The sequence below is a fragment of the Phocoena sinus genome, chromosome 17 (assembly GCF_008692025.1).
Source record: "Phocoena sinus isolate mPhoSin1 chromosome 17, mPhoSin1.pri, whole genome shotgun sequence".
Classification (NCBI taxonomy): domain Eukaryota; kingdom Metazoa; phylum Chordata; class Mammalia; order Artiodactyla; family Phocoenidae; genus Phocoena; species Phocoena sinus.
This window is the reverse complement of record NC_045779.1, coordinates 54,045,633-54,069,742: the sequence shown is the minus strand read 5'-3', so window position 1 is coordinate 54,069,742 and position 24,110 is coordinate 54,045,633. Positions and strand designations below refer to the sequence as shown.

At 34.8% G+C, this 24,110-nt stretch overlaps 1 protein-coding gene across 3 annotated transcripts in view; it reads left to right on the top strand.

Annotated features, from left to right (window-relative positions):
• CSMD3 (CUB and Sushi multiple domains 3) overlaps positions 1-24,110 on the top strand; it is a 1,083,470-nt gene that overhangs the window by 879,984 nt on the left and 179,376 nt on the right. For 2 of the 3 annotated variants that reach the window (XM_032609829.1, XM_032609828.1), the window contains 3 exons: positions 17,659-17,772; positions 18,276-18,371; positions 19,968-20,171. In XM_032609829.1, coding sequence (XP_032465720.1) covers positions 17,659-17,772; positions 18,276-18,371; positions 19,968-20,171 — 414 coding nt within the window. The remainder of the gene's footprint in view (positions 1-17,658; positions 17,773-18,275; positions 18,372-19,967; positions 20,172-24,110) is intronic. The other variant, XM_032609830.1, reaches the window with a different exon arrangement.

The window sequence follows — 24,110 nt, the reverse complement described above, 5'->3', positions numbered from 1 at the left end:
CCAGGCTTAATGCTGGATTCTATATGAAAGTCCCAGATATAAAGCAGAGAGAAACAGAGCTGCTCTGGTTGAAATGCGACTTAGGTGGATCAGGAACCGTGTCCACATTATCAGCCCTCTTACCTCCAGAGCTGTTTTCGAAACAGAGAAAACTGCTTGCTTTAATAATTTCATAAAATTAATAACTCTCAGCAAAAACTAGATGACAGTAAAATTTTGATCAGTTGAGTTTTATCCTATTTTTATTCTCCCTGACTTCAAAAGACCATATTTTTCCATAAATATATGACAATAAAAATAAGATGGGGGTCAGAGATTTTCAACATTAAAAGAGACTTTAGTGACATATCAACCAAATGAAATCTATAAATTTTGTTTGGATCCTGATTTGATCAAAGCAACTATAAGAGTATTTTTTTCTTTTTCTTTTTTTTCTTTTTTCCCCCGCTTTGGAGAAAATTTGGGAAATGGGATCAAGAAATTGTTATTAGATGATAGAAAGAGATCGTTGCTAGTTTTGTTAGATATGGTAGTCACGTTGTTATTATTTTTTATAAGTGTTAACAATAAATACTGAAGCATTTATAGAAAAGGATGTGGTATTGGGAGTTGTTTTAAAGTATTCTCAGTATGGGAATACAGGGAAGGGGATAAGAGAAAGCAAATGAAACAAAATTGGCAAATGTTGATAAGTGTTGAAAGTAGGTGATGGGTTCAGAGGTGTATATTTTACTATTCTCTCTACTTCATGTATGTTTGGAACTTTTCATAATAATAAACAATCCCACAAGACTATATTATAGTACATGTGAGAATATTTTCCTGACCTAAATCTGTCTGGCAGACTTAGGATTTGGCAGATATATTCTGCCAAATGTGTAGAAAAATATATTAAGGATAATTAAAGAAAAACGCTCATGCAAATTGAAATTGAGGTAAAAGGAAGAGTTAATAAAATATTCCAACACTGTAAACTTTTAACTTTGCTTTTCTGTTTTAATTCTTTTAAACATACAATAGAATTTCCTATTGTGTTTTTCTAGATTTCATTGCATTTTTAAAAATTATATTTATTTATTTTTAATTTTGTTTTAACATCTTTATTGGAGTATAATTGCTTTACAATGGTGTGTTAGTTTCTGCTTTATAACAAACTCAGTCACTTATAGATATACATATGTCGCCACACCTCTTCCCTCTTGCATCTCCTTTGCTCCCACCCTCCCTATCCTACCCCTCTAGGTGGTCACAAAGTACCGAGCTGATCTCCCTGTGCTATGCGGCTGCTTCCCACTAGCTATCTATTTTACGTTTGGTAGTGTATATATGTCCATGCCACTCTCTCACTTTGTCCCAGCCTACCCTTCCCCCTCCCCATATCCTCAAATCCATTCTCCAGTAGGTCTGTGTCTTTATTCCCGTCTTGCCCCTAGGTTCTTCATGATCATTTTTTTTTTTTCTGCTTAGATTCCATATATATGTGTTAGCATACGGTATTTCTTTTTCTCTTTCTGACTTACTTCAGTCTGTATGACAGACTCTAGGTCCATCCACCTCACTACAAATAACTCAATTTTGTTTCTTTTTATGGCTGAGTAATATTCCATTGTATATATGTGCCACATCTTCTTTATCCATTCATCTGTTGATGGACACTTAGGTTGATTCCGTGTCCTGGCTATTGTAAATAGAGCTGCAATGAACATTTTGGTACATGACTCTTTTTGAATTATGGTTTTCTCAGGGTATATGCCCAGTAGTGGGATTGCTGGGTCATATGGTAGTTCTATTTTTAGTTTTTTAAGGAACCTCCATAATGTTCTCCATAGTGGCTGTATCAATTTACATTCCCACCAACAGAGCAAGAGGGTTCCCTTTTCTCCACACCCTCTCCAGCATTTATTGTTTGTAGAATTTTTGATGATGGCCATTCTGACTGGTGTGAGATGATATCACATTGTAGTTTTGATTTGTATTTCTCTAATGATTAATGATGTTGAGCATTTTTTCATGTGTTTGTTGGCAATCTGTATATCTTCTTTGGAGAAATGTCCATTTAGGTCTTCTGCCCATTTTTGGATTGGGTTGTTTGTTTTTTTGATATTGAGTTGCATGAGCTGCTTGTAAATTTTGGAGATTAATCCTTTGTCAGTTGCTTGATCTGCAAATATTGTCTCCCATTCTGAGGGCTGTCTTTTCGTCTTGTTTATGGTTTCCTTTGTTGTGCAAAAGCTTTTAAGTTTCATTAGGTCCCATGTGTTTATTTTTGTTTTTATTTCCATTTCTCCAGGAGGTGGGTCAAAAAGGATCATGCTGTGATTTATGTCATAGAGTGTTCTGCCTATGTTTTCCTCTAAGAGTTTGATAGTGTCTGGCCTTGCATTTATGACTTTAATTCATTTTGAGTTTCTTTTTGTGTATGGTGTTAGGGAGTGTTCTACTTTCATACTTTTATACGTACCTGTCCAGTTTACCCAGCACCACTTATTGAAGAGGCTGTCTTTTCACCACTTATATTCTTGCCTCCTTTATCAAAGATAAGGTGATCATATGTGCGTGAGTTTATCCTTGGGCCTCGTATCCTGTTCCATGGATCTATATTTCCGTTTTTGTGCCAGTACCATACTGTCTTCATTACTGTAGCCTTGTGGTATTTTCTGATGTCAGGGAGCCTGATTCCTCCAGCTCCGTTTTTCTTTCTCAAGATTTCTTTGGCTATTCGGGGTCTTTTGTGTTTCCATACATATTATTAAATGTTTTGTTCTTGTTCTGTGAAAAATGCCAGTGGAAGTTTGATAGGGATTGTATTGAATCTGTAGATTGCTTTGGGTAGTAGAGTCATTTTCACAATGTTGATTCTTCCAATCCAAGAACATGGTATATCTCTCCATCTATTTGTATCATCTTTAATTTCTTTCATCAGTGGCTTATAATTTTCTGCATACAGGTCTTTTGTCTCCTTAGGTAGGTTTTTTCCTAGATATTTTATTCTTTTTGTTGCAATCGTAAATGGGAGTGTTTTCGTAATTTCACTTTCAGATTTTTCATCATTAGTGTATAGGAATGCTAGAGATTTCTGTGCATTAATTTTGTATCCTGCTACTTTACCAAATTCATTGATTGGCTCTAGTAGTTTTCTGGTGGCTTCTTTAGGATCCTCTATGTATAGTATCATGTCATCTGCAAACAGTGACAGCTTTACTTCTTCTTTTCCGATTTGGATTCCTTTTATTTCTTTTTCTTCTCTGATTGCTGTGGCAAAAACCTCCAAAACTATGTTGAATAATAGTGGTGAGAGGGGGCAACCTTTGCTTTTCCTGATCTTAGTGGAAATTGTTTCAGTTTTTCACCATTGAGGACGATGTTGGCTGTGGGTTTGCCATATATGGCCTTTATTATGTTGGGGAAAGTTCCCTCTATGCCTACCTTTCTGGAGGGTTTTTATCATAAATGGGTGTTGAGTTTTGTCAAAAGCTTTCTCTGCATCTGTTGAGATGATCATATAGTTTTTCTGCTTCAAATTGTTAATATGGTATATCACATTGATTGATATGCGTGTATTGAAGAATCCTTGCATTCCTGGGATAAACCCCACTTGATCATGGTGTATGATCCTTTTAATGTGCTGTTGGATTCTGTTTGCTAGTATTTTGTTGAGGATTTTTGCATCTGTGTTCATCAGTGATATTGGCCTGTAGTTTTCTTTATTTGTGACATCTGTGTCTGGGTTTGGTATCAGGATGATGGTGACCTCATAGAAAGAGTTTGTGAGTGTTCCTCCCTCTGCTATATTTTGGAAGAGTTTGAGAAGGATAGGTGCTAGTGCTTCTCTAAATGTTTGATAGAATTCACTTGTGGAGCCATCTGTTCCGGGGTTTTTGTTTGTTGGAAGATTTTTAATCACAGTTTCCATTTCAGTGCTTGTGACTGGCCTGTTCATGTTTTCTATTTCTTCCTGGATCACTCTCGGAAGGTTGCACATTTCTAAGAATTTGTTCATTTCCTCCAAGTTGTCCATTTTTTTGGCATAGTGTTGCTTGTAGTAGTCTGTCATGATCCTTTGTATGTCTGCAGTGCCAGTTGTTACTTCTCCTTATTCATTTCTAATTCTATTGATTTGAGTCTTCTCCCTTTCTTTCTTGATGAGTCTGGCTAATGGTTTATCAATTTTGTTTATCTTCTCAAAGAACCAGCTTTTAGTTTTATTGATCTTTGCTATTGTTTCCTTCATTTCTTTTTCCTTTATTTCTGATCTGATCTTTATGATTTCTTTCCTTCTGCTAACTTTGTGGGGTTTTTATTCTTCTTTCTCTAATTGCTTTGGTGTAAGGTTAGGTTGTTTATTTGAGATGTTTCTTGTTTCTTAAGGTAGGATTGTATTGCTATAAACTTCCCTCTTATAACTGCTTGTGCTGCATCCCATAGGTTTTGTGTCATCGTGTTTTCATTGTCATTTGTTTCTAGGTATTTTTTGATTTCCTCTTTGATTTCTTCAGTGATCTCTTGGTTAATAAGTAGTGTATTGTTTAGCCTCCATGTGTTTTTTACAGATTTTTTCCTGTAGTTGATATCTAGACTCATAGCGTTGTGGTCAGAAAAGATACTTGATACATTTTCAATTTTCTTAAATTTACCAAGGCTTGATTTGTGACCCAAGGTATGATTTATCCTGGAGAATGTTCCATGAGCACTTGACAAGAATGTGTATTCTGTTGTTTTGGATGGAATGTCCTATAAATATCAATTAAGTCCATCTTGTTTAATGTATCATTTTAAGCTTGTGTTTCCTTATTTATTTTCATTTTGGATGATCTGTCCACTGGTGAAAGTGGGGTGTTACAGTCCCCTACTATGAATGTGTTACTGTCGATTTCCCCTTTTATGGCTATTAGTATTTGCCTTACGTATTGAGGTGCTCCTATGTTGGGTGCATAAATATTTACAATTGTTATATCTTCTTCTTGGATCGATCCTTTGATCATTGTGTAGCGGCCTTCTTTGTCTCTTGTAATAGTCTTTATTTTAAAGTCTATTTTGTCTGATATGAGAATTGCTACTCCAGCTTTTTTTGAGTTCCATTTGCATGGAATATCTTTTTCCATCGTCTCACTTTCAGTCTGTATGTGTCCCTAGGTCTGAAGTGGGTCTCTTGTAGACAGCATATATACGGGTCTTGTTTTTGTATCCATTCAGCCCGTCTATGTCTTTTGGTTGGAGCATTTAATCCATTTACATTTAAGGTAATTATTGATATGTATATTCCTATTACCATTTTCTTAATTGTTTTGGGTTTGTTATTGTAGGTGTTTTCCTTCTCTTGTGTTTCCTGCCTAGAGAAGTTCCTTTAGCATTTGTTGTAAAGCTGCTTTAGTGGTGCTAATTCTCTCAGCTTTTGCTTGTCTGTAAAGGTTTTAATTTCTGCATCAAATCTGAATGAGATGCTTGCTGGGTAGAGTAATCTTGCTTGTAGGTTTTTCTCCTTCATCACTTTAAATATGTCCTGCCACTCCCTTCTGGCTTGCAGCGTTTCTGCTGAAAGATCAGCTGTTAACCTTTTGGGGATTCCCTTGTGTGTTATTTGTTGGTTTTCCCTTGCTGCTTTTAATATTTTTTCTTTGTATTTAATTTTTGATAGTGTGGTTAATATGTCTTGGCATGTTTCTCCTTGGATTTATCCTGTATGGGACTCTCTGTGCTTCCTGGACTTGATTAACTATTTCCTTTCCCATATTAGGGAAGTTTTCAACTGTAATCTCTTCAAATATTTTCTCAGTCCCTTTCTTTTTCTCTTCTTCTTCTGCAACCTCTATAATTCGAATGATGGTGCATTTAATGTTGTCCCAGAGGTCTCTGAGACTGTCCTCAATTCTTTTCATTCTTTTTTCTTTATTCAGCTCTGCAGTAGTTATTTCCACTATTTTATCTTCCCGGTCACTTATCCGTCCTTCTGCCTCAGTTATTCTGCTATTGATCCCTTCTAGAGAATTTTTAGTTTCATTTATTGTGTTATCCATCACTGTTTGTTTGCTCTTTAGTTCTTATAGGTCCTTGTTAAACGTTTCTTGTATTTTCTCTATTCTACTTCCAAGATTTTGGATCATCTTTGCTATCATTTTTCTTAATTCTTTTTCAGGTAGACTCCCTATTTCCTCTTCATTTGTTAGGTCTGTCTGGTGCATTTTTTCCTTGCTCCTTCACCTGCTGTGTGTTTTTCTGTCTTCTCATTTTGCTTAACTTTCTGTGTTTGGGGTCTCCTTTTCATAGGCTGCACGTTTGTCATTCCTGTTGTTTTTGGTGTCTGTCCCCAGTGGCTAAGGTTGGTTCAGTGGGTTGTGTAGGCTTCCTGGTGGGGTGACTAGTGCCTGTGTTTTGGTGGATAAGCCTGGGTCTTGTCTTTCTGGTGGGCAGGCCCACGTCTGGTTGTGTGTTTTGGGGTGTCTGTGGCCTTATTATTTTAGGCAGCCTCTCTACTAATGGATGGGGTTGTGTTCCTGTCTTGCTAGTTGTTTGGCATAGGGTGTCCAGCACTGTAGCTTGCTGGTCATTGAGTGAAGCTGGGTCTTGGGGTTGAGATGGAGATGTCTGGGAGATTTTTGCTGTTTGATATTATATGGAGCTCAGAGGTCTCTTGTGGACCAGTGTCCTGAACTTGGCTCTCCCACCTCAGAGACACAGCCCTGACACCTGCCTGGAGCATCAAGAGCCTTTCATGCACATGGCTCAGAATAAAAGGGAGAAAAAATAGAAAGAAAGAAAGAAAGTAGATAAAACAAAATAAAGTAAAATAAAAAAATAATTATTAAGAAAAAAATAAAAAAGGACAGACAGAACCCTAGGACAAATGGTAAAAGCAAATATATACAGCAGAATCACACACAGAAGCATACACATACGCACTCACAAAAGGAGAAAAAGGGAAAAAAAAAATATAACTTTGCTCCTAAAGTCCACCTCCTCAATTTGGTATGATTCCTTGTCTATTCAAGTATTCCACATATGCAGGGTATATCAAGCTGATTGTGGAGATTCAGTCCTCTGCTCCTGAAGCTGCTGGGAGAAATTTCCCTTTCTCTTCTTTGTTCACACAGCTCCCCGGGCTTCAGCTTTGGATTTGGACCCGCCTCTGCGTGTAGGTCGCCTGAGGGCATCTGTTCTTTGCTCAGACAGGACGGGGTTAAAGGAGCAGCTGACTCGGTGGCTCTGGCTCACTCAGGCCGTGGGGAGGGAGGGGTACGGAGTGCGGGGCGAGCCGGCGGCAGCAGAGGCCGGCGTGACGTTGCAGTAGCCTGAGGCGCGCCGTGCATTCTCCTGGGGAAGTTGTCCCTGGATCCCGGGACCCTGGCAGTGACGGGCTGCACAGGCTCCCCAGAAGCGGGGTGTGGATAGTGACCTGTGCTCGCACACAGGCTTCTTGGTGGCGGCAGCAGCGGCCTTAGCATCTCATGCCCGCCTCTGGGATCTGCGCTGATAGCCACGGCTGGCGCCTGTCTATGGAGCTCCTTTAAGCAGCACTCTGAATCCCCTCTCCTCGCGCACCAGGAAACAAAGAGGCAAGAAAAAGTCTCTGGCCTCTTCGGCAGCTCCGCACTTTTTCCCGGACTCCCTCCCGGCTAGCCAGCCGTGGTGCACTAACCCCCTGCAGGCTGTGTTCATGCCACCAACCCCAGTCCTATCCCTGGGATCTGACCGAAGCCCGAACCTCAGCTCCCAGCGCGCCCCCTGTCCCGGTGGGTAAGCAGACAAGCCTCTTGGGCTGGTGAGTGCTGGTTGGAACCGATCCTCTGTGCGGGAATCTCTCTGCTTTGCCTTCCGCACCCCTGTGGCTGCGCTCTCCTCCGCGGCTGCGAAGCTTCCCCCTCCGCCACCTGCAGTCTCTGCCCGCGCAGGGGCTTCTAGTGTGTGGAAACCTTTCCTCCTTCACCGCTCCCTCCCACTGGTGCAGGTCCCATCCCTATTCTTTTGTGTCTGTTTTTTCTTTTTTCTTTTGCCTTACTGAGGTACGTGGGGAGTTTCTTGCCTTTTGGGAGGTCTGAGGTCTTCTGCCAGCGTTCAGTAGGTGTTCTGTAGGAGCAGTTCCACGTGTAGATGTATTTCTGATGTATCTGTGGGGAGGAAGGTGTTCTCCGCGTCTTACTCTTCCGCCATCTTGAAGCTCCTCCCCTCTCATTACTTTTTAAACACCAAATTAATTTTCAGTTATTGGGAAATGTTACAACTGTCAAATTGCAGATAAGTTACTGGCTTGCAGTTGAATGGATAGTTGCTCCTGTATCAATTAAATAAAATTGGACTATCTTTGCTACAAGTTTTTGTTTTTTTTTACAATGCCTATATTTAAAATATGTCAAACAGGTAGTTTTGAATTTTTGGTAGTAAGCAAATGGTCACGTTATAGACAGAAAGCCAGCTTTAGAGAAGCCTGAAAGTAGTTATTATGGATTTATTCACTAAGCATAGTTTATGGATTGACAAGAGTATCACACAAGACATTACTGCAGGAAAATAAATTAGGATTTCATTTACTGTTATGAGTTCAAAGTAGGACTAGATTTCTGCAGCTTGTAACTTACTGGATAATTGGGTGCCATGGTCAGAACAATGAATTTTTATTAAATAACATCTTTTATTTCCTAATTATTACAAGATGGCAATAAGATTTTGTTATATTTATTTTCAGAGCCAGAATGATTTCATTGTTTTTTGTGAGCTGCTAACCTAGAATTTAGAGATTGTTTGCTCTACGGCAAAATTGGCCCCAGTATCCAGGATGGAGCCAAGATTTCGTGTGGATATTGTATCAACAGTAGCCCCTAGATAATTAATATGTGATTCACTTGGCTCACCTTAACTAAAATGCTGTATTAGTGTAACACGCCTCATTGTGAGTTCATAGTTTAATAGTATTGTACTATAATAATAACCATGAGTATTTGGAATCTCACTGATACGTAAAAATTTAAAACTTCCCAAAATACTGATGAAACTCTCACTTACTACATCAATTAATGCAACTTCTACCAAACTTTTCTAGTGCTAGATGGTGTTCTAAAAATAATTAACACACTGATTTTATTTGAGGCTGAGTTTTAAAATTCTGCTTTTTAGAACTTTTCAAAGTCAATTGTCATATATTTAACTTACATCTATTTATTTTTTTCATAAAATTGAAGGGTTTTTAATGTTTTTTATTGTGCTAAAAGTCACACAATATAAAACAACTATTTTAACCATATTTAACTGTAGAGTTCAGTGGCACTAAGTACACTCACATTGTTGTGCAACTCGAAGTTTTAATTGGATACCTTGTAATCATCTTTAAGGGGCAGAGCCTTTAAAATCATTAGTATCCAAGTGGTAGTATAATGATCCCAAAATGCAACCTTGAAGCTATTTACACAAGTAGTTTCACAGCCAGAGCATACAGAGAGCAAAGAGTTCTGTACATGTTATTAATTGTGAAAGGAAGCCTTTTGCATGCATGGACATTTCTGCGCTGTTGTTTTGAACTATTCATATGAGATGAAAGTATGAGGCAAAATTCATATAAAGCTAGACAAACTTTTGATAGATTATGTCACCAACAGTTATTTTTTATACTTTTGCACATAATCAAGTCCAGTTGTAAACACATCCTTGATTTGAATCTTACTTATTTCTGTTCTGTTGGTAGTGTGGGTGCACATGTGTGTGCCCTTCTGTGCTGTGTTAGTGAATAAAATGCAAGCTGAACAACAGAGGTGACTTGTTAAAAAATTTGTAATGGAGCGACCAACAAGCTGAGTGCCTAATATTATCAAAATGAACTCTAGAATACAAAAGAATGTGTAGATTTTGCGAAAGGAGTACCAGGCATGTTGAGAATCAAGCTGAGATCTAATAGGAGTTTGTATGTGTCTATTCCTTTTTCTGCCCAGCCTCCCTTCTGTGTGAAACTATTTCTTTTGTGATGGAGTTTCAATGCCTTTGCAGTAGAGCGGCATGGACTTCAGGTGAAGGGAGTAAATAAAACAAAAGATGAATGCTCTCTCACCTTGTAGCCCTTTTCTTAGACCTTATAGAAAGCTGCTAATTACATTTTCATATTTCATCCAAAAGGATAGAATGTAAAATCAAGTAGTTAGAGAAGTACATAGCCATTTTGAATTCAAAAGACAAATGAACCCTGGTTTAAATAGCTGTAATACTCTCTAACCCAATCAGTTCTATCATTTGTTCTAAATATGCATGTTTGGAAAGCAGAGAATTAGAAAAGATATGCTATTTAACATCAAAGGTCAATTAAATTTTGCCTATCAGTAAACATTCATGTTCAATTAGTAGCATATATATTTACAAAACTGAGTTATTAGTAACTAATATTTATTACTATGTTTCAGATACTGTTCAAAGTGTTTTACAAGTATATCAATTTATGTAATATTCACATCAATCCTGTGAGCTTAGGTACTTGTATTATCCCTATTTTACAGATGTGGATATTGAGGCACGGAAAGGTAAAGTGACTTTCTCATGTGGCTCATCCTAGGTTCAATCCTTGAGAGTCTGATTCCAGAACTGGAATCCTTCGCTCTTCAGTAGACAGTTGTTAAGGCATTTCAGATCCATAGATTGATTATTTGGAAATATTAGTCCTCTAAATCTGCTCAGCTGCAGATGCTGACAGTCTTTAAGCTGCTTAATCCATTCTGTCATGGAGCTAACAAATCTTGTCACTGCAGTACCTTGACATCATAATCAATAAGGTACTACCCATCTGACTACTAGAACTACTGCTGCCCAGAAAGACCTACTGGGCCTTCCTCCACCAAGTTAGAACCCTTTTGCATCAAAGCAAGTTTGAATCAGACCTGAATTTACCACAGCCTCTTGGACATTTTAACTCTTCACCACCTGTCCCAGAAGTGGTTAGATCAGTTCCCTTAGTTATGGCCCAGTCTGATTCTGAGGTTTTTCCTCCCTACACTAGCATGCCATTGGGATACTCTGTGAATTATTCCCTTCTGAGAGGAAAACAAATGTGAAATAAAATTGAAACCCTTCTTTATTTTCATAAACTCAATTTTTACTTTTTAGTTCAATAACTCCTATCCTGATCACTGAATAACAGTAACCATATCCACGTTTGTTTTATTATCCTCATTTAAAGTTAATTAATTGCCAAATCAGTGAGTCTCTGTACAGTGTTATTTTTTTTTTAACATCTTTATTGGAGTATAATTGCTTTACAATGGTGTGTTAGTTTCTGCTTTATAACAAAGTGAATCAGTTATACATACACATATATCCCCATATCTCTTCCCTCTTGCATCTCCCCCCCTCCCACCCTCCCTATCCCACCCCTCTAGGTGGTCACAAAGCATGTAGCTGATCTCCCTGTGCTATGTGGCTGCTTCCCACTGGCTATCTGTTTTACAGTTGGTAGTGTATATATGTCCATGCCACTCTCTCACTTTGTCCCAGCTTACCCTTCCCCCTCCCCGTGTCCTCAAGTCCATTCCCTAGTAGGTCTGAGTCTTTATTCTCGTCTTGCCCCTAGGTTCTTCATGACCTTTTTTTTTTCTTTTATTTTTTAGATTGCATATATATATATATGTGTTAGCATACGGTATTTGTTTTTCTCTTTCTGACTTCAGTCTGTATGACAGACTCTAGGTCCCTTCACCTCAGTAGAGATAACTCAATTTTGTTTCTTTTTATGGCTGAGTAATATTCCACTGTATATATGTGCCACATCTTCTTTATCCATTCATCTGTTGATGGACACTTAGGTTGCTTCCATGTCCTGGCTATTGTAAATATAGCTGCAATGAACATTGTGGTACATGAATCTTTTTGAATTATGGTTTTCTCAGGGTATATGCCCAGTAGTGGGATTGCTGCATCTATGGTAGTTCTATTTTTAGTTTTGTAAGGAACATCCATACTGTTCTCCATAGTGGCTGTATCAATTTACATTCCCACCAACAGTGCAAGAGGGTTCCCTTTTCTCCACACCCTCTCCAGCATTTATTGTTTGTAGATTTTTTTGATGATGGCCATTCTGACTGGTGTGAGATGATATCTTATTGTAGTTTTGATTTGCATTTCTCTAATGATTAATGATGTTGAGCATTCTTTCATGTGTTTGTTGGCAATCTGTATATCTTCTTTGGAAAAATGTCTATTTAGGTCTTCTGCCCATTTTTGGATTGGGTTGTTTTTTTGATATTGAGTTGCATGAGCTGCTTGTAAATTTTGGAGATTAATCCTTTGTCCATTGATTTGTTTGCAAATATTTTCTCCCATTCTGAGGGTTGTCTTTTCATCTTGTTTATGGTTTCCTTTGTTGTGCAAAAGCTTTTAAGTTTCATTGGGTCCCATGTGTTTATTTTTGTTTTTATTTCCATTTCTCTAGGAGGTGGGTCAAAAAGGATCTTGCTGTGATTTATGTCATAGAGTGTTCTGCCTATGTTTTCCTCTAAGAGTTTGATAGTGTCTGGCCTTATATTTAGGTCTTTAATTCATTTTGAGTTTATTTTTGTGTATGGTGTTAGGGAGTGTTCTAATTTCATTGTTTTCCATGTAGCTGTCCAGTTTTCCCAGCACCACTTATTGAAGAGGCTGTCTGTACAGTGTTATTTTGATGGCACAAAAATTAAATGTAACATCCAAAATTCCTGAATTGCTTAGGCAGTGGCAGAACGTTTCAACAATATTCCAGAGAAGAGTTTAGTGGAAAAGGGAGCTTTAACTTCTTTGTTCTGTTGATTCATATTTTAAACGAATGCACAACCCTCTGGGCACTACACTATTTAGTGCGTTGTGTCATACCCTAAGCACCCAGTGTACTGTTTCCCACAATGATATTTTCAGAGAGACTGTTCATGTGCACAGAGTATTCTCACAGTTAACTCCTAATGTTCAGGAGTTTCTTTCTGCCGTCCTAGGCCTCTCTTATTATTTATTGACTGACATTTGAAATGGGTAAATTAAGAAGAATGGACAAAGTCTTAGGAGTTAAATGAACATGATTAAAGGAGATGGGTTTGAAAGTGCTTGGTGTAGAACAGGAAACAAAAGCTCTTTGAAAGTTAAGTTTGTTGAATACTTAAACCATGAAGACCATCTCAGTAAATGGAACCCTGCCTCTTTGTCTTGGTTGAATGTGATATTGTCTTGATTGAATATGATACTGTAAAAATTAAATGTCAAGTAAACTTTGTTTCATATACAAAGAAGAGTAGATAGACACAATGCCTGGTTTCATTCTGAGTTTATTTGCTCATGGGAGAGCAAGTTTTAAAGTTGGGGTAAGTATCCTAACCAATATAATCTAAGTTAGAAGTTTCCTCTATTTAAGTGATTCTTAAAAATCTAAGTTAGGGATTTCTTTAAAATGCAGTCTGGGTCTCCCCCCAAATGTTGCCCATTAGAAGTTGTTGGTAGAGGACTTGCTTTGAAGAATGGATTAAACGATTAACATACCACTGATCTGTATGGAAAGATGTGCCCAAAGTACCATTGTTGGTTTATAATTAATTTAATTGGCTAGTCTAACATCTTATCATACATAGAATAAAGGTAAGCTGCCACCTAAATGACCATAAATATAATTAATGGGGCCCTTTCTGTATTAGTCACTTTTTATCCCCAACATTTAGTACAGTTCCTGGTACCTCATAGAATCAACAAATATTAGTTGAATTTAATAAACTGTATTGTAGGATAAAATATATGGGAAATAAGAGTCTTGGAAGTAGTTTCAGGTTTAATAATAGGTTATTTGCATTGGCTTGTTTGTAGAGATTTTTGCATGTTTATTTCTACCTTACTAAGTTTCCCTTTCTTCCTGTATCTAGCTTTCAGTGACACATATAACATTATAAAAATGGATTTTTAATAAAAGAGTTAGAGACATTATTCTTAACATCTATTATGCGTAAAGAAGGAGAAATTTCCTTAAAATGGTGTCTCATTTAAGAAACAGCTTAGTGTTTATAACCTATACTAATAGCGTGAGAGCAAAATGCTTTTGATATCGACATGCAAATCTCAGAGAAAGAGGAAGAAGAGCTTGGAGCTGAGCTGCAAAGAATTTTATACCTCTGTTGGAAACTAAGAAAAAGAATAGGGTTGCTAATCATTCCAGAAAGCATGGTCAGCCCAGACTTCAGGGGTTAAATGTAGCCTTAGGAAAAAAAAAAATGGTGGTCCAGCTATTAGGTTGAGGTACTAGTTTCTAGATCAGTGTTAAAAGGTTATTTTTTTTTTTTAAAGAGGGCATAATCATGGCTGCCATACAAATATAAAATAAACATGTGTTAAAATTTTTATTTAACTCATTAATTAATGAGGGACCCTGTAATATGTTACAGTGTTTCAAGAAAGAATTCAAAGAACCAAATATAGATTGATGGATGGATGGATGGATGGATGGATAGATAGATAGATAGACAGGCAGATGAAATACTGAAATGAATTTACAATGATATGTAGGATGAATTTACAAATAGTTCTGTCTATTGGATAATAATAATCCTTTGCATTACACCACAGCCCCCATAAACACAGGGGACCCAGAATGATGTACTAGACAATGTCTTGCTTACCAGAAAACAGCATCCAACTAGTTACCTTTCGGTTCACCTTAAAATCTTTACATTTTTGTTTCCTACTTTAGTCTCAGCTATGCAAAGGGTGCGGTTGGCTATTCAGAACGTTTTAGAAGCAAAGGACCTACTGTTATCTGAACATAAGAAAACTAAGTAAATTTAGACATTTAGAGGCAGAATGAGGAAGCAAGCGTTGGAGTAACCATTTAATTCTTGAGATTCTGACTGATCAGGGGAGATTTGGTTCAGAATTGTAGCATATCGGTTTAGTAAGACAATAGTTAACCTGATAATGTGTAGGAAATAAGATCACTGTGCAAGTGTTCTTTTTTTTTTTTTTTTTTTAATTTATTTAATTATTTTTGGCTGTGTTGGGTCTTCGTTTCTGTGGGAGGGCTTTCTCTAGTTGTGGCAAGCGGGGGCCACTCTTCATCGCTGTGCGGGGGCCACTCTTCATCGCGGTGCGCCGGCCTCTCACTGTCGTGGCCTCTTTTGTTGGGAGCACAGGCTCCAGACGCGCAGGCTCAGTAGTTGTGGCTCACGGGCCCAGTTGCTCCGCGGCATGTGGGATCTTCCCAGACCAGGGCTCGAACCCGTGTCCCCTGCATCGGCAGGCGGATTCCCAACCACTGTGCCACCAGGGAAGCCCTGTGCAAGTGTTCTTGATTCTTCATACTAGAAAACACTTATTCAACATGTACTTTAAAATTTCATCTTTCGTATAATGATTCAGTACCCTCTCAGAGTTTTTTCCTAATAAAAGCTATTTTTAACTTAACATTTCCATTGGCCATATTACAGCAGAGTAAGGTTGCAGTTGAAGAGAAGTAGCATACTGATTGCTTAATAAGGGAAGATTCAACACTCAACTCCCTCACCCTCTACCCTTCTCAATTCTCCCCTATCTCATCACAGAATTACTACAATAAATTACAAACTAACATCACTCAAAAGGGAGTGCCCTACAGTTTTCTTTACTTAATATGATGCAAATATATGGTGTTACTGGCTATATTATTAAAAGTTATAGTCTCAACATACCCCATTTACAGGTGACACAAAACTCCAGTCTATCTGTAGAGAAGTAATATTTGAGAACAAGAAGCCTACAAACAGGAAGAAAAGAGGGAGTATTTTTTTTTTCCTTTTTCCTTAGAAAAAGATCTTGGATCACTGTGTATATTGGTTGTTTTAGATGTTGTTTGTAAATATAGTGGTTTGCTTGGAAATTGGACATGTTTCCTAATGGAATATTTGAGATATGTAGGAAGACAGGGATAAAGGATGTTGAATTTTGACACTTTTCCCTAATGACTTCCCAGAAAGATACAGAGAAAGAATGTTATCTATCAAGAGTCTTGTTGCACAGCGTACTTGGTTTAGCAAAGTTCTTAGTGATTAGTCTACTTTGATTTTGGGGGGGATGAGGGGACACTTAGAAAGTCAATGGCAACATCTGCATTTTAATAGAAACTTTAAAAGACACATTTGAAAACAGATCATCCAAACACCAATCTAAACAAATGCAAAAATAGAAAACAAAAACTTTCTTAATATTTTTAGAAGTATATTTGAAATAACTTGGGATTTGGTAGACCATCAAATATGGATATTTTAAAAAGGTCGAACTGGAAATTTTTCATATGACTTGTAAACCATTAAAATAATTGACTACATGTATGTGATTTGATAGAAACATAAATTTGTTTCCATGACATCATGTTTTAAGGAGGATCATTTATGAAAGTCAGCCCTCTAAGGTTCAGGAATTATTGAAAGTAACAACACTCTGTGTTTGTTTTCTTTTACCCCACAAAGAACTGGACTGAGATCAACAGCTTATTTTAGCAGGCCAAAAAAAATATGTGTAGCTTTGTGTACAGTATTATGTGTGTGGCTTCAAATACAAAACTCAGCATGTTTCAAATGAACAAGCCTGTCTTCATATGACCACCATAGTATGACCGTAACCTCGATTTAAGGGGTAAAATATGGGTAAAAAAATATTTAAGGGTAAAAAAATATATATATTTGTGCAATGTATAGTTCAGTGACAGTAATATAATGTTGAATTTATAAAAGTTACCTTGCTTTTACATTATTAAACTTTTGAAAAATCATAGTCTTTTAAACCCCACAATTTTTCTATTCAATGAAATGTTTTAAGGATGAATTTTATTACCTATTTCACTTTTTAAAATCACAAAACACTAGTTGATTTCTGCTCTGTAACAGGTTCTTTCTTTTAAGTTATAGTTTGGGTAGTTTCTGCATGTAAAGTTAATATATTATTAAAGGAAAAGTACAAAATGAAGTAAAAAGGAGACCTTTATAAAACTCTGTTGGTAAGTACATCAGATCTGTACTTACCATGAAAAAGCAATCATTTTGTAAAATTTTATATCTCAATTGAAATTAAAATATCTCAGTTGCTGAGGAATCATAAATAATATGTCTTTATTTTGGCAGAGGATTAACAATAAATGTTTAGGGACCATTTTCAGAATGTGAATTAAATGCTATACATTAGAAATATATTGTTGATATTTTTCTAGTGACACTATTATTTATAATGGAATAGCATTTTAAAAGCAATCTACGATAAATCCCCTAAACTAAAACTTTGTCTATGTCATCTAAAAGAGGAAAAAAATTAGAAAAAGAGAAGAGAGTCACAAAGTGAAAAGAATCTACCAATAGAAAAATTAAAAAGTAGTTATTATAAAAAAAAAGTAGTTATTATACAGTATTAATCGCCAACCTTATGATTTCTGAGCTAAATTAAATGTTATACCCATTTAATTTAATTTAAAAAATAATATTCTTACAATTTTATTGCTTTTAGGCCACGGTTATTACTTTTATGACCTGAAGTACATGTGTCAGGCATATCAACCAATTGGCACACATCCTCTTTTAAAGGTAGAAAAAAAAAAGATGACTATTAAATTGTAATACTTTGTTCTCTCTCTCCTCCTCTTTCTATTTTTTTTTTGTTTGTTTGTTTTTTGTTTTCATTTTTGGATGGTTGGTGATTTGTTTGCTTCTCCTGGTTCCTGTTGATCAGTGGTGTTTGGCCAGTTTGTATTTTTCCAGACATCACTCCACGATGTTGTTGAGGTGTATGATGGGCCAACTCAGCAATCTTCTCTGTTATCTTCCCTCTCAGGATCCCATTCAGGTATCCTTTAATAGAACTGCCATGCATCAGTTATTGATTAAAGACTGACTTTGATTGGTATTGTAGTGAAAGTTGAGATTTATGTCATCCATATTAGAAATAAACTGAAAATAGAATCATTCTTTATTTTTAAAAAAAGAATAGAAACACAAGAATAATTCAAATTCTTGAGAAAAATATAACCAACTATTTTCTGGGATTGTAATCAAGTAAATATAGTACTTAGTCACTTAGTGTGACTTAGTCACTTAGTGTTTAATGTAGTATTTAAAGATTCTTTACAGAATGATCCAATATTATCAAAACGTAATAAAAACCTTCCAGTAAAAAGGTTGCAATTGAAGCTGAACCCAAAGAAAATATGTTGTCAGTGGTAGGATATATTAAAGTAATTTAATAGAACATAGATTGACGTTTTCAAATGACAGTGTAAATTAATATAATTTGTTAGGTTTACTGAATGAAATTATTTATGATATCTTAGTGTTTGTTTTGTTGAGTAGGAGAATCACTTCCACTGAGTTCAGGTAATCAGATCACAATTCGATTTACTTCAATTGGACCAGTAACAGCTAAGGGATTTCACTTTGTTTATCAAGGTAAGTGACTGTGTAGCATAGAAACACACTAAGGAATGATATCAGTTTCCATGCTATGTCCAGAGTTATTGAATGATGAGATCCTCATAACCATATAGGAGAGGTAAAAGTGTGTTTTTTTAAAAACAGTTTTGCCCTGTCCCCTCCCCCATTGTTAGAGCACTATTAATTTGACCAAAGTCAAAAAGGACCTATTGTTTCCATCATCATTCTCAAGTTAGCTGCATGCTTTTCCTTCCTCCCAACATACTGTTTTCAAAACATCTGGTGTGTTTTTTTGACAATGCTTCACTCTACATATTCTATTTCCTTAGAGTCTAGCACTCTAAATTAAAAAATATACAAACTTTTTGTGCTGATGTACTTAGACATGCCAAGGAAATCATTACTCCACTCTAAAATTTTAGTCTCTCATTCTCTTAGGAGAATTCAAACTTTCTTCATGACTATTAAATATTTTTGTGCAATTCAAAGTCAGTTTACATAGTTCTTTTGTCACCTTTTATAGACACACTTCCACATTACATAAAACTAAATTAAGACCTATCATCTGAATATTTTGTTTGAATTATGTATGAACATGTAGTTGTTATTCTCAAATATATCTTGAACTTTATTCCTAATAAATTTATAAACATTAGTGGTTTGATATTATTAAACCCTCTTATTTGAATTATAATATTGGCTATAATATTATACTGTTTCATTCTTAATAGTATTCCCTCTGTAAACAATTTGTGGTATTATGAATTTTAAAAGGCACTCTAACAAATGAAATTATTTTCACTCAAGTCACATATGAGGAATCTGTCTATTTGGAACTCATCCTATCATTTTTTGGGCTGTTATCAAATTCCTTAGTCCCATCTGTATGTGTTTTAAAAAGAAAAAACATCCTGTTATCATTCTATTTTACTTAATCAAAAAAAAGTCACAATTGAAGGACATACCTATAAAGCCTAAAAGCAATTTCAAATTTGATATTGTATGATTATTAAAATAAAAATTCTATTGTTGTTAATCTGTCTGACTTCTGTCTAGCCTGAACGTATTGTCTTCATCAATAACAAACATATTTTGAACAACCAAGTTTATGAACATGCTATGAAATTAATCAAGTGCTTTGTTTGCTTTTTTAAATCTGTTTTTAGGGGCCAAATGCTGTAAAAAAAAAAACTTGACGTTACCTTATGTAACCTGACATCTGTTTTTTGTAAGCTTGGTATTCCATTTTAAAAAGAAAAAAAAAGATGTATCTCTTTGCTTTCATTCCATAAATTGAAATATCTTACTCAAGCTACATTTTTATATTGATGAGTGTGGTCAAACGAAGAACAGAAAAAAAAAACCTTAACCGATGTTGTTTAAAGGATCAAAAGTGAAACGTTTTTAAATAAAAAATCTTAATGACAATAGCAATATTTATTCATTTTGAATTGTATTTCATTATGTATAAACTTTTATAAGTGTATTCAAATTGTTAACTAAAGTTCAAGTTGGTGAAGATTTCTTTGAAATCTGTTTGCATACTTTCATTTTGAAATCTCTATTTCTCTACCAAATATGAAATTAAAGTCAACAATTATTTGTACGCAGCTGTTCCTAGAACAAGTTCCACACAATGCAGTTCTGTGCCTGAACCAAGGTTTGGAAGAAGGATTGGCAATGAATTTGCAGTTGGTTCATTGGTTCTTTTTGAATGTAATCCTGGATATATTCTCCATGGATCCTTTGCAATTAGGTGTGATTCAGTGCCAAATTCTTTGGCCCAATGGAATGACTCCTTACCTACCTGTATTGGTAAGTTTATAAATTTGTATGCTTTGTGATTGTACATATTATATATCAAAATTAGTTATCATGCATCTTTCAATATTTGTTTCAAATATAATAGTTTTACATTAATTTTAAACTATTAGTTATGATATATCTAAATATGCAAATTAGAGTGGCTATTTGATGCAATTGAGATGAAATGCAATCAATGAAAATATACATACATATTTCCAATAACACAGAATTGGAATGCTATTAATATGGAATTATTATGTGCTACCATCCTTTGAAATAAATGCTATTTTTCATTTTTAAAAGTTTATGCAAAGATTTCTATGCCAATATGTAAGGAATTTACCTATCTTTTAAGGATCACAGAAGCTGATTTTTCTGGGCATATTTTATCATCAAAAAAATTAGAAAATATGCATTAGTAAATAACTGTTTTTTCTCTTCTCTATAAATTATATGTATGTATAAAAATATAAAATAATAATTTTCCCCAGTATTTCACAAATATAAGTGGAAACAATTTGAATGAGTAGATGGCGTAGGGTTAGCCAGAAATCTCATTATTTCAGACTATATTTTTGTAATGTTGTACCCAATTTATATTGATAAATAAAATAAACACTGTATGAACTTAGCCCTGCTAAGTTATTTGAAGCAGATTGAAACATTTTCTAAACCATAAAAATAGTTTAGAATCTTATCATATTTCAGGATCATTACAATGACTTTTGGATCTTGTAGAATTCCATGGATGTGGAAAATGTAGACTGTTGGGAAGTTGCTTTCTTCTTTGTTCCAAAAGCATATCTGGAAATTAAAATTTTAAATTATATAGTATTAAACTAAAAGAAGCGTAGTAAAGCTTAATCTCAGGTTAAGAAATAGTTCTAATGAGTTCTTTCTCATTAACGTTTTATTGGTATGTGACTTGGAAAATGAGAAGAAGGTTTTTTAAAATAAAAGATAAGCAAAATTTTGTCTTTATTTTAATAATGTTAATACTCCACTTTTTGATAGAGAAGACATGAGTGTGCATATAAACAATATAACATACGTTATATTGTTATATATTTATAAATATATAAAATCTATTTTTAATAACACTTCTTGCCATACCTGAAAAGAAATTACGTGTCAATAGTTTTTATTTTTAACTTTTTAAAACACATTTTACCATATTTTAACACAGATTAATACAATGTTAATTCATATTTAATTAGAATAAAATATATTCTAAATTGATTTTAATTGAAATTATATGGAACGTACACTCATTACTGAGGAAGTAAAGATAAGGTCTGGTGATATGCATTCATTGAACGTGTACTTTGTATAGGACAAAACTGCTCTAAATCTTTTACCATTCAAATCAGGACATTATTAATAATTGTGCTGGGAAAGTGGTACAAGTTGGGACTATCATATATAAAAAGGAAGGATTGATGGTCACTTATCTCTGTAGGAACTTGATATCACCACTTCCCAAGAGATATACCTAGCATATTTTACAGTGTTTTTCTTACAAACCAGTATTTTAGTTCTTCCTGCTACAATAAATGGAATGTGAACTATTCTTTTATTATTCGTTTGTTTGTTGAAAACTCCCTACAAAAAATAATTTAAAACACTGGAAAGCTGTAAATGACTCTTCAACTTTCTCGTCCTTCAGCTAAACAACCAGTTTCTAATATGATTACCACTTACTTAATGCTTCCTATTTTCCAGGTTTCATGCTGAGTAATATAAATACATATTTAATTAAATCCTCACAGCAAATCTATGGAGAAGTTACTCTCAGAATTTACAGATGAATAAGCTGAGTCTTAGAGAAGTAAAACAGTTTTCTTTTAAAGTGACATAACCTAATAAGCAGTAAAGTAGGGACAGGATTTGAAAATAAGGTTTTCTGACTCCAAACCTCAATGTACATTATAGAAGATTGCTTTTCTTTATGTTTTGGCTGATAAGCTAATTTCCTAATTGGAATTCTATATCTTATTTATAATGTGGAATTTCTTAACCTGTTCAAGTATACTTTTGACAAACAACAAGTAAAGGAGAATAAATCATCTGGACTTGACGTTCCTCCTATTTTGCACCTAGCATAGAGATATGGTTAACGGAACAAAGAGATCTTCTTCTTTACATACTTTTATACTCTCATAAGAGAAAATAGATAATGTTCTTCCTTAGGAACCACAATATATGTTGACTTCATACTCTTATAAAATACTAACAAATAAATTATCCTAAAGGACCACGAGCTGAGAGAAATGTTCCTATATGTCTAGGCCAAAATTAGTCATACAACATGTATAAATCAGAAATTACATTGCTTTAAGTCAGTTTAATAATTGAAGAAAGTCACATGATAATAAATCTCTTTAGCCTCACAATAGATTTTTAAATATTTCTCTCTAAATATCAGGAATCAGTCATTATTTCTGCCTCACTTTTCCCAGTAATTATTTGCATAATTTCTGTGTCACTTTTAGTTTCTTTATATACATACTGATAGAAAATATTAATACCATATAACGGAAGATAACTGGATAAGTAGCTGTCTTCATTTAATTTCATATATACTATGAAAATTCCCTCAAGATAATTATAAAGGTAGAGTGATATGATGACTTATAGAAAGGCATAAACTAGCTCATTAATCTTTAAATATTATTGAAAACATTCATCTATTCAGAGTGTTCAAAGAACCTACATATGCAAAGCAGTGAAATGTAAATCCATGAATTACTCTTTAAAGTTCTGTTTATGTATTTATCACATTAATGTACTAATTAATGGAGAAAAGTTGTAAAGAATCATGTAGAACTGAATAAGTCCTTATAACTGGGAATTGTAGTAGGTTCTCAGCATAAGGGTTAATTAAGTCTTGGGTAGTAGTATTAGGCTTTGACTTTAACATGAAATTGTGGTGATCCTGGAAATTGTACATAATCTCTGATTCTCAATTCCCATATCAATAAAACAGGAAAGTTATAGGTTTACTGTGGCTATTAGATGTTTTAAAGCCTTGACATAGTTCTTGGAATCATCGAAGTATTCAAAAATTAAGTTGTTTTTGTGCTTGCCAAATTCTCCACCATAAAATCAGAAGATAAGACTTCAGTTCTCAAGGTTAGATCTAAGATAGAAAATTTATATGCAGTGCTGATAAAGGATTTGATATTACTCATTTTTCATTTGTTTATATCTTGTTTTAATAACACTTTTAAGTTATTATATGTAAAAATTATCTTCCACCAAAGATTTTTGCATCTTGGAAAGGGCTAAAAGCATGGACTTGTGTCATTCTTTCTAATTCTAATAATTTAGAGTTCCTTGAAGGCAAGATTTTTCTTTCAATTAAAATTTTCAGAAAGGCTTTGGGGAAATGTAATGACAGTTTTCTAAAGGATAATAGTACTTATTTATTAGAATATGCTATTTAGGGGGATTGTGAAATTTCTTTCCATCAATTTATACATTTAAGAACAATTGGTTAAAAAGGAGCAGAGTTCTAACAATAGGCATATATTCATGATTTGGTTTGTTTTCAGTGTTTGTAAGGGTCTAAAATAAAAATAATCTTAAAGTTAAAATAATGATTACTATAATTCTAATTGGTTGTAAAAATACATGTTTAATCAAAATGTGCACTCTGCATTTTCTTCTGACCCTAAAATATTCAAACATTACATTATCCAAAAAATATATATTTTCTTTTGTCCATGAAGGTATGAGGATGAGACAAGAATTAGAAAGAGGAAGGAGATAAAAGGGAGAAATGAGCTGACATTAAAGAAGAAAAAAGAAACATGAAAGAACAGTTTAAAAGGGGAAAGAGAAAAAATAGAATATTCTGTGAGATGGAGAGTAGAGAATAAGAACTTTATACTGTAAACATAAACCATTTTTGTTTAAATCAGAAGAAAACCCCTATTCTACATGATT